General features: G+C 72.1%; 2 protein-coding genes and 1 long non-coding RNA gene across 3 annotated transcripts; all 3 read right to left on the minus strand.

Moving 5' to 3' along the window:
- Positions 1-17: 17 nt before the first annotated feature.
- REC8 (REC8 meiotic recombination protein) lies at positions 18-5,010 on the minus strand (the record flags this gene model as incomplete). Its single annotated transcript, XM_054811950.1, has 15 exons — positions 4,811-5,010; positions 4,637-4,705; positions 4,331-4,485; positions 3,635-3,710; positions 3,393-3,504; positions 3,258-3,303; positions 3,054-3,160; positions 2,019-2,160; positions 1,868-1,909; positions 1,728-1,774; positions 1,526-1,636; positions 1,373-1,439; positions 1,184-1,281; positions 747-1,098; positions 18-216 (listed from the first exon to the last, which is right to left on the minus strand). Coding segments are annotated over exons 1-15 (1,679 nt in total), but the record flags the coding sequence as incomplete, so codon positions are not given.
- A 945-nt stretch (positions 5,011-5,955) lies between these two features.
- Positions 5,956-9,728, minus strand: LOC129200681 (interferon regulatory factor 9-like). Its single transcript, XM_054811955.1, has 7 exons — positions 9,434-9,728; positions 8,977-9,249; positions 8,834-8,897; positions 8,670-8,744; positions 7,110-7,505; positions 6,209-6,324; positions 5,956-6,128 (listed from the first exon to the last, which is right to left on the minus strand). The coding sequence occupies exons 1-7, from the start codon at positions 9,599-9,601 to the stop codon at positions 6,045-6,047; spliced, it is 1,176 nt and encodes a 391-aa protein (XP_054667930.1). The 5' UTR covers positions 9,602-9,728; the 3' UTR covers positions 5,956-6,044.
- LOC129200683 (uncharacterized) lies at positions 6,345-6,869 on the minus strand. Its single transcript, XR_008575064.1, has 3 exons — positions 6,813-6,869; positions 6,648-6,669; positions 6,345-6,504 (listed from the first exon to the last, which is right to left on the minus strand). It is a non-coding gene; the product is annotated as an uncharacterized LOC129200683 (long non-coding RNA).
- Positions 9,729-9,737: the final 9 nt, after the last annotated feature.

The following is a 9,737-nucleotide window of genomic DNA, read 5'->3' on the forward strand; positions in this document are numbered from 1 at the left end:
GCGCGCGTGTCCCTCACCGTCGCTCCTCGGGGGGCAGCAGCGGGGGCCGGGCCTCCTCCTCTATCACCTCCAGGGACACCTCTGGGGCGGGGGACCCATAGCGACCCCCAGCCGCCCCACAGCGACCCATAACCACCCCACAGTGACCCATAGTGACCCATAGCTGCCCCACAGTGACCCACAGCCGCCCCACAGCGACCCCACAGTGACCCACAGCTGCCCCACAGTGACCCATAGCGACCCACAACCACCCCAGTGACCCATAGTGACCCATAGCTGTCCCACAGTGACCCACAACCGCCCCACAGCGACCCATAGTGACCCACAACTGCCCCACAGTGACCCATAGTGACCCATAGCTGCCCCACAGTGACCCACAGCGACCCATAGTAACCCATAGCCACCCCACAGTGACCCATAGTGACCCATAGCTGCCCCACAGTGACCCACAGTAACCCACAGCCACCCCACAGTGACCCATAGCGACCCACAACCACCCCAGTGACCCATAGTGACCCATAGCTGTCCCACAGTGACCCACAGCGACCCATAGTAACCCATAGCCACCCCACAGTGACCCATAGCGACCCACAACCACCCCAGTGACCCATAGTGACCCATAGCTGTCCCACAGTGACCCACAACCGCCCCACAGCGACCCATAGTGACCCACAACTGCCCCACAGTGACCCATAGTGACCCATAGCTGCCCCACAGTGACCCATAGTAACCCATAGCCACCCCACAGTGACCCATAGTGACCCATAGCTGCCCCACAGTGACCCACAGTAACCCACAGCCACCCCACAGTGACCCATAGCGACCCACAACCACCCCACAGTGACCCATAGTGACCCACAGCTGCCCCACAGCGACCCATAGCTGCCCCACAGCGACCTGCAGCTGCCCCACAGCCAGCACTGGTGACCCACAGCAACCCCCCAGTGACCCATAGCGACCCGCAGCCACCCTACGGCACCCCACGGTGACCCACAGCCGCCCCATAGCAACCCCAGAGCCGCCCCACGGCTGCCCCACCGCCGCCTCACCCGAGGGGGGCAGGGCTGGCAGGCTGGGCTCCAGCGCTTCCCGCGGCACCTGTGGGGCCAGAGGAGCCCTGAGCGCGCGTCCCCCTGCCCCACGGCTGCCCCACGGGAGACGCCGTGGGGCCGGGACCGCTCACCTCCACCTCGCTGGGCAGCTCCGGGGGGGCCGGGGGCGCCGGGGGGGGCCGGCGTGCGCAGCGATCCCACAGGCCCCATAACTCGGGGGGCAGCCAGGCTGTGGGGCGGGCGGGGGGGACACACACACGGGGAGGGGATCAGCGTGTGGGGCTCGGCCCCACGGCGCGACCCACGGCGCCCCGGCTCACCGCAGGTCGGGTTCCGCAGCAGCTCGCTCGGGGTCCGGCGCCGCTTGGGGGGCGGCTCCAGCAGCACCTGGGGGGGGGGGGGGGGGGGGGGGCGTGCAGGACCCCTGGGTGCCCCCCCAAACTCCCCCCAGCCCCCCCTGCCCCCCAACTCACCAGCTCCCGGCAGTGGCCGTGGGGCCGGAGCAGCTGGGCCTGGAACTCGGCCTGGGGGATCTGGGGCTGGGGGTCGGTGAGGGGCGGGCGGCGGCGGCGGCGAGGGGGGGCCTGGGGCAGCGAGTCAGTGCCCTGCCCCACGGCTGCCCCACGGCCGCCCCACGGCCGCCCCACGGCTGCCCCACGGCCGCCCCACACCTACCTCGGGGGGCGGCGGGGGCAGGGTGGGCTCCTCGGGGACTCTGGGTGCTGTGGGGCACACAAAGGGGGAGGGGGGGGAGGTCGGGTGCTGCCCCCCAAGTGCCCCCCCCGCTGCCCCCCAAGTGCCCCCCAAGTGCTCACGCAGGGGCGGGGGCGGCGCCGGGACCTCGGGGATTTCCTCCACTGCGGGGGCAGGGCAGCCGTGGGGCCGGGGGAGGGGGCTCAGGGCCCCCCAAGTGCCCCCCTCTGCGTGCCCCCCTCTGCCCCCCAAGTGCCCCCCAAGTGCCCGCACCGGGGGGCAGCAGCTCGCCCTCCACCTCCATCAGGAGCTCCAGCTCCCGCGCCGTCACCTCGGGCAGCTCCTCCTGCGCCAGCGCCCCACATGGCCGTGGGGCAGCCCCCCAACCCCCCCATAGCCGTGGGGCAGCCCCCCAACCCCCCCATAGCCGTGGGGCAGCCCCCCAACCCCCCATAGCCGTGGGGCAGCCCCCAACCCCCCCCATCGCCGTGGGGCAGCCCCCAACCCCCCATTGCCGTGGGGCACCCCATGGCCGTGGGGCAGCCCCCAACCCCCCATAGCCGTGGGGCAGCCCCCCAACCCCCCATAGCCGTGGGGCAGCCCCCAACCCCCCCATAGCCGTGGGGCAGCCCCCAACCCCCCCATAGCCGTGGGGCAGCCCCCAACCCCCCCATAGCCGTGGGGCAGCCCCCCAACCCCCCCATAGCCGTGGGGCAGCCCCCCAACCCCCCATAGCCGTGGGGCAGCCCCCAACCCCCCCATAGCCGTGGGGCAGCCCCCAACCCCCCATGGCCGTGGGGCAGCCCCCCGACCCCCCATGGCCGTGGGGCAGCCCCCAACCCCCCATAGCCGTGGGGCAGCCCCCCAACCCCCCATAGCCGTGGGGCAGCCCCCAACCCCCCCATGGCCGTGGGGCAGCCCCCCAACCCCCCCCATAGCCGTGGGGCAGCCCCCAACCCCCCCTGGCCGTGGGGCAGCCCCCCAACCCCCCCATAGCCGTGGGGCAGCCCCCCAACCCCCCATAGCCGTGGGGCAGCCCCCAACCCCCCCATAGCCGTGGGGCAGCCCCCAACCCCCCATGGCCGTGGGGCAGCCCCCAACCCCCCCATAGCCGTGGGGCAGCCCCCAACCCCCCCATAGCCGTGGGGCAGCCCCCCAACCCCCCCATAGCCGTGGGGCAGCCCCCCGACCCCCCCCACAGCCCCCCAACCCCTCCCGCTGTGGGGCAGCCCCCCACAACCCCTCAGTCAGAGGTTCCCCTGCCCTCGCCGTGGGGCAGCCCCCCGTCTCTCCCCGCTATAGGGCAGCCCCCCGTCTCTCCCCGCCGTGGGGCAGCCCCACCTCGAGGGCCGGCAGGACGAGGAGCTCGGGCTCGCGCAGGGTGATGATTTCGGGGGACACGGTCAGGGGGGGCCCTGGGGAAAGGGGGGGTGGTGGGGGGGTGGTGTCAGGGGGGGCTCCCCCAAACTGAGCCCCGCCCCCTCAGCCCCACACTTGGGGGGCAGCGCTCACCCGGGGGGGCCGGGACCTCGGCGGGGGGGAGCTCCTCCAGCCGCAGCTGTTGGGGATGGGGCGGGTTCAGGGGGGCGCCGTGGGGCGGCGCCGTGGGGCAGCGCCGTGGGGCGGCGCCGTGGGGCAGGGGGGTACCTCGGGCAGCTCCGTGGGGCTGGGCAGCCCCGGGCCCATCACCCCGAAGAAGGGATCTGGGGCCAGCTCCAGCGCCGCCATCAGCGCCCGGGCGTCCGGCACCAGCTGCAGCCTGGGGGGCACGGGGGGGGGGGAAGGGGGGCGGCTGTGGGGCGCCGGGGCCAATGGGGAGGGGGGAGGGGCCAATGGGGAGGGGGGAGGGGCCGGGGGGAGGGGCCAGGCGTCGCCATGAGGTCACTCACCGCCGCGGGGGGCTGACGTCGATGTTGGCCGGGGGCCGCGCTCGGTGCAGGCGGCCGAGGACCTGGGCTGCCTCCTCTGCGGAGAGACGGGCAGGGGATGGGCAGGGGTACAGGCAGGGGTACAGGCAGGGGTACAGGCAGGGCACAGGGGTACAGGCAGGGGTACAGGCAGGGCACAGGGGCACAGGCAGGGTACAGGCAGGGGTACAGGGGTACAGGCAGGGGTACAGGGGTACAGGCAGGGGTACAGGCCGGTTACAGGGGTACAGGCAGGGCACAGGGGTACAGGCAGGGGATGGGCAGGGGTACAGGGGTACAGGCAGGGTACAGGCAGGGCACAGGCAGGGTACAGGCAGGGTACAGGCAGGGCACAGGCAGGGCTCCCCTCACCCAGCAGCCAGCCCCACTGCCGCCCCAGCACCCGCACCAGGCAGGGCACAGGGGTACAGGGCACAGGGGTACAGGGGTACAGGGTACAGGCAGGGTACAGGCAGGGTACAGGCAGGGCACAGGCAGGGCTCCCCTCACCCAGCAGCCAGCCCCACTGCCGCCCCAGCACCCGCACCAGGCAGGGCACAGGGGTACAGGGCACAGGGGTACAGGGGTACAGGGTACAGGCAGGGTACAGGCAGGGCACAGGGGTACAGGCAGGGCACAGGCAGGGCACAGGCAGGGCACAGGCAGGGCTCCCCTCACCCAGCAGCCAGCCCCACTGCCGCCCCAGCACCCGCACCAGCCCCAGCTGCAGCAGCGCCGCCAGGTACAGGGAGCAACGGGGAGGCGGAGCCCCAGCCGGGGGGGGCGGGACCTCCCAGCCTCCTCGGCCAATCACGAACGCCGTCACGGCCGCGCTGGGAAAAGGAGACCGAGAGACAGCCGCGCCCATTCGCTGGGAGGAGTGTGCGGGGGGGGTGGGGCCCCGCGAGGCCACGCCCCCACCGCCCCTTTTTTGGTAGGGGAAGGGGGTGTGGTCAGCGCCGGCCCCGCCCCCCCCCGCCGTACCACGCGCGCGGCACGTCCACGCCCAGGTACTCCCGGCGCAGCAGGCGCGAGCTGCACGTGGCCGCCAGCCTGGAGGGGGGGGGGGGGGGGAGCAGAGCAGCCCCAAAAACCGCCGGTTTCAGCCCAAAAACCAGCGCCCACCCCCCCCACACACCCCCCTCCCCGGTGCCGTACCAGATGGTGCCGAAACAGCCCGTGTGCCGCTGCAGCACCTCCGGGTAGTAGAACATGGCGGCGGCCCCAAAAACCTCCGGATTGAGCCCAAAAACGAGCGCGGGGGGGGGGGGGGGGGGGGGTGCTCCGGCCCCAAAACCCCGGGGATTCACCCCAAAACTCAGCTGCCCCCCCTCGGTATTTATTTCCCCCAAAGCCTATTTATATTTACCTTGGCTATCTGGGGCTAAAATTAACCCGAATTGAGATTTATTAATTTAATAAAGCTGTAAGGTTTAATTCAATAAAGCTGCAAGGTGGATTTAAACTCCCGGTTAAATGTATGGAAATTGTCCTCTACCAATCAAGCGCCTTCAATTAATTCAGCTTTAAGCTCACTCGGGTGAAGGGGGTGGGGCGTGGGTTTAAGAAAAACCCCGCTTTTCACCCCAAAAAAAGACCCAGAACCCCCAAACATTAAATAGCTTCAATAAATAAACCCCAAACCCGACACACCCCGCCGCCACCCCCCCCCCCCCCTCCAACGGCAAACTTTAAAACAACCCCAAAAAAACCCCCAAATTAAACCTAAAAACCCGCCCGGCTCCTCACTGGCCCCGCCCTCCCGGGCAATTAACGCCGCTAAACCCCGCCCCTCCCTTCCCGTTAATTAATTTAAACCGCCGTTTCTCTCCAGGGGCGTCGCTGCGGGGTTAATTAGCCAGCTAATGAGGCGAAGTCAATTTAGCGCCGAGGGGAGAGCGCGGAGCCGCCGACCGCCTCCCTGCGCCGCCGCCGCCGCCTGACTGAGCCCGCGCGCTTCGCGCCCCGCCCTTTATAACCTCGCCCCGTCCCGCCCCCTCGGCGTCCCTCCGGCCAATAAGCGAGCCGCTCGCCTCAGCGCCGCGGTCGGCGAAGGGGAGGAGCAAACGCGGCGGGAAAGCGGCCACCAATCAGCGCTTGCCTCTCTCCCTTTACCCCACCCCCGGAGACAGCCTTGGGGGGCTGAGCCAATGGAAGACCTTCCCGCCTTGCGCCGCCGACCAATCAGCGAGCGCCGGCGCTTTCCTTCCCCCCCCTCCCCTTTTCTCCTCAGTCTGAGGGAGCGGCGGCGGCGACGACGCGGGCGGGCGGATGGCGGCTCCTCCTCCTCCTCCTCCTCCCACGGTGACAGCGGTGCTGGGTACGCGGCTTTATTATCCACCGGGCACGGAGCCCCACGGGCGCGGGTGAGGAGTCCCGTGGGGCGGATGGCTCAGACTTGTGTGAGGGGGGGATAGGGGGGTCCCACGGCCGCCGGGATGCCGTCGAGGAGCTGCTGGGCGAAGGCTTGTTCGAGCTGGGGAAAGAGGGAGCGGTGAGGGGCTGCCCCGCGGCTGCCCCACAGGTTTTCCCCCGTCTGTCCCGTCCCCGCCCCACCTGCAGGACGAGGGTGCGGTTGTGGGGGCCGTCGTGGGGGCCCAGCTCCTGCCCCACGGCCAGCGTCACTCGGTGCTCGGGGCAGGGACCCAGCCCAGTGCGGTGTCGCTCCAGCTCTGGGGGTGGGAGGGGAAGGCGTCAGGGCGGGCTGGTTTAGGGGCAGTATAGTACCCATAGGGTTCCCTATGGGGCAGTTATAGGGCACGTATAGGGCTGCTGTGGGGGGAATCTATAGGGCTGCTGTGGGGCGGTTAGGGGATGCATATGGGGCACGTATGGGGCTGCTGTAGGGTTACCTATGGGGCAGCTATGGGGCAGCTATAGGGTACCTGTGGGGCAGGGACAGGGCAGTTGTGGGGCACCTGTGGGGCAGGGACAGGGCAGTTGTGGGGCACCTGTGGGGCAGCTATAGGGCACCTGTGGGGCATGGACAAGGCACCTATGGGGCAGGGACAGGGCAGCTATAGGGCACCTATGGGGCAGGGACGGGGCACCTATGGGGCAGCTATAGGGTACCTGTGGGGCAGGGACAGGGCAGTTGTGGGGCACCTATGGGGAAGGGACGGGGCACCTATGGGGCAGGGACAGGGCAGTTGTGGGGCACCTGTGGGGCAGCTATAGGGCACCTATGGGGCAGGGACAAGGCACCTATGGGGCAGGGACAAGGCACCTACAGGGCAGCTATGGGGCAGGGACAGGGCAGCTATGGGGAAGGGACGGGGCACCTGTGGGGCAGCTATAGGGCACCTGTGGGGCAGCTATAGGGCACCTGTGGGGCAGGGACAAGGCACCTACAGGGCAGCTATGGGGCAGGGACAGGGCAGCTATGGGGAAGGGACGGGGCAGGGACAGGGCACCTACGGGGCCCGTATGGGTCCGCCCGCGCCCCACGCCGACTCACCCCGGTGGAAGCGCTGCGCGTCGAAGCCCTGCACCAGCTCCCCCTCGGGCAGGGCTCGCCCGGCCCCGTGCCCGCTCCCCCCGGGGCCCGCGGCGGCGTGCGGGGCGCGGCAGTGCACCTCCGGGCTCCCCGGGGCCGGGCCGGGCCGGCGCCGCAGGAACAGCCCCCGCGGGGTGCTGGCCAGCAGCAGCCCCGGGCGCAGCCCCGCAAGCAGCCGCCCCGGGCCGGGGGGCAGCCCCTCGGGGGGCGGCAGCAGCAGCAGGCGGGGCAGCAGCCCGGGCCGGGGGGGGCTCCCCGGGGCCGGGGGGGGCCCCAGCAGGAACTCCCCGGGGGGCAGCCGGCCCTGCCAGGCCAGGAGCCCCCCCAGCCACAGCCGCAGGCACAGGCAGGAGGGTCCTGCGGGCAGGGAGGGCAGCGGTGGGGCACGCCCCATGCCTTGTATGGAGGGGGCGGGGCCCGGGCTGGGGCCCAATGGGAGAGGGGTGGGGCAAGGGAGGGGGCGGGGCCTGGGCTGGGGCCCAATGGGAGAGGGGTGGGGCAAGGGAGGGGGCGGGGCCTGGGCTGGGGCCCAATGGGAGAGGGGTGGGGCAAGGGGTGGGGGCAGGGCCTGGAGGGGAGGGGGTGGAGCCTTGGGTGGGGCCAGGATGGGGCAGGGCCAATGGGAGAGGAGTGGGGCAAGGGGGTGGAGCCTTGGGTGGGGCCTCGAGGGGGTGGAGCCTGAGGTGGGGCCCAATGGGAGAGGAGTGGGGCAGGGGGGTGGAGCCTTGCGTGGGGCCTGGGGAGGGGGTGGAGCCTGAGGTGGGGCCCAATGGGAGAGGAGTGGGGCAAGGGGTGGGGGTGGGGCCTGGAGGGGAGGGGGTGGAGCCTTGGGTGGGGCTGGGCCAATGGGAGAGGAGTGGGGCAAGGGGTGGGGGCAGGGCCTGGAGTGGAGGGGGTGGAGCCTTGGGTGGGACCTGGAGAGGGCGGGGCCTGGAGGGGAGGGGGTGGAGCCTTGGGTGGGACCTGGAGAGGGCGGGGCCTGGAGGGGAGGGGGGGAGCCTGAGGTGCGGCCCAATGGGAGAGGAGTGGGGCAGGGGGGTGGAGCTGGGGGCGGGGCCAGGGGTGGGGCCCAATGGGAGAGGAGTGGGGCAAGGGGTGGGGGCGGGGCATGGAGGGGAGGGGGTGGAGCCTTGGGTGGGGCCTGGAGAGGGCGTGGCTTGGAGGGGAGGGGGTGGAGCCTTGGGTGGGGTCCAATGGGAGAGGAGTGGGGCAGGGGGGTGGAGCTGGGGGTGGGGCCTGGAAGGGAGGGGGTGGGGCCTTGGGTGGGGCCAGGATGGGGCGGGGCCAATGGGAGAGGAGTGGGGCAAGCGGGTGGGGCCTTGGGCGGGGCCAGGAGGGGTGGGGCCTGGCAGGGAGGGGGCGGGGCCTGGGGCGGGGCCCAATGGGAGAGGAGCGGTCCCCAGGATGGGGCTGAGCCCTGGGGGCGGGGCTGCAGCAGGGGGTGTGGCCAGCGCTGGGGGCGGGGCGTGCACAGTGGGCGGGGCCAGCTCCTGCAGCCCGGCGGTGGGGGGCGGGGCTTACCCTCGGCGGGGGGGAGGGGCTCAGGGCTGTCCACCTCGATGCACAGGGTCAGTGGGGCTGTGGGCGGGGCCCCGGCTGGGGGGGGCGGGGTCAGCCGTGCTGGCCCCGCCCCCACCCCCTCTCAGCAGCCCCCCCCCCACTCCCCCCCCCCCCCCAAATCTCACCGGGTTCCCCTTCGTCCGGGCAACGCTCCTCAGCCGGCGCCTCCTCAGGGCTGGGGGACGGCACCTGGGGGCACGGGAACAGCCGTTTTGGGGGGGGGGCTGCCCCCCATGCCCCCCACACCCCCCCCCACACCCACACTGACCGTGCCGCCCTGGGGCTGGGGGTCTCCATCGCCTGCCTCCTCCTTCCGGGGCCGCGAGCCCCCGCGCTTGGGGGGCTGCCCCCCGCCGCTTCGCTGCGGAGGGGGCGGCAGGAGCCGATAGACTTTGTACGGCCGGGGCCCCTCCGGGCGGGAACGTTCGGGCACCTCCTCGAACTCGGGGCTCTTGTTGAGGGCGCAGCGTAACCGCGTCTTCCAGCCGGCGGGGTCCGGACGCGCCCCGGGTTGGAGCCGGCCTTTAAACTCTGCCCACGCCTGTCGTACCCGCAGGGGGAACGCGATGTCACGACGATGACGACGGCGACGGCGACCACCGCGACGGGACGCAGAGCCGGGGGGGGGGGGGTGAGTACGGGTAAGCCCCGCCCCCTCCTCCCGTAGCCCCGCCCCCTCCTCCCGTAGCCCCGCCCCCTCCTCCCGTAGCCCCGCCCCCCCTCACCTGGCAGAGGGCGGTGCCGGCCCCTCCCCTCGCCCCGCCCTTCCCGGCGTGCTGCCAGGGGATGCGCAGGGCCGTGCGCCCGGGGTCGTCCCAAACCAGCCCGGGGAAACGTCCGCTCTCCACCTGAGCCACAAGCCAGGGACGTAGCTTTCGACCGCCCCCAGCCATAGGCCCCGGGGTTCGGCGGAACCGGGAGCGGCAGCCGGGCGGGCGGGGGGGGGGGGGGACCCGGGGCTGCCCCGGTTTCTTCAGCTCCGCCGGCAGCAGCCGCTTCCGCGAAATCACGTGACGCCGCCCGGCCCCG

The sequence above is a fragment of the Grus americana genome, unplaced genomic scaffold, assembly GCF_028858705.1.
Source record: "Grus americana isolate bGruAme1 unplaced genomic scaffold, bGruAme1.mat scaffold_406, whole genome shotgun sequence".
Lineage (NCBI taxonomy): Eukaryota > Metazoa > Chordata > Aves > Gruiformes > Gruidae > Grus > Grus americana.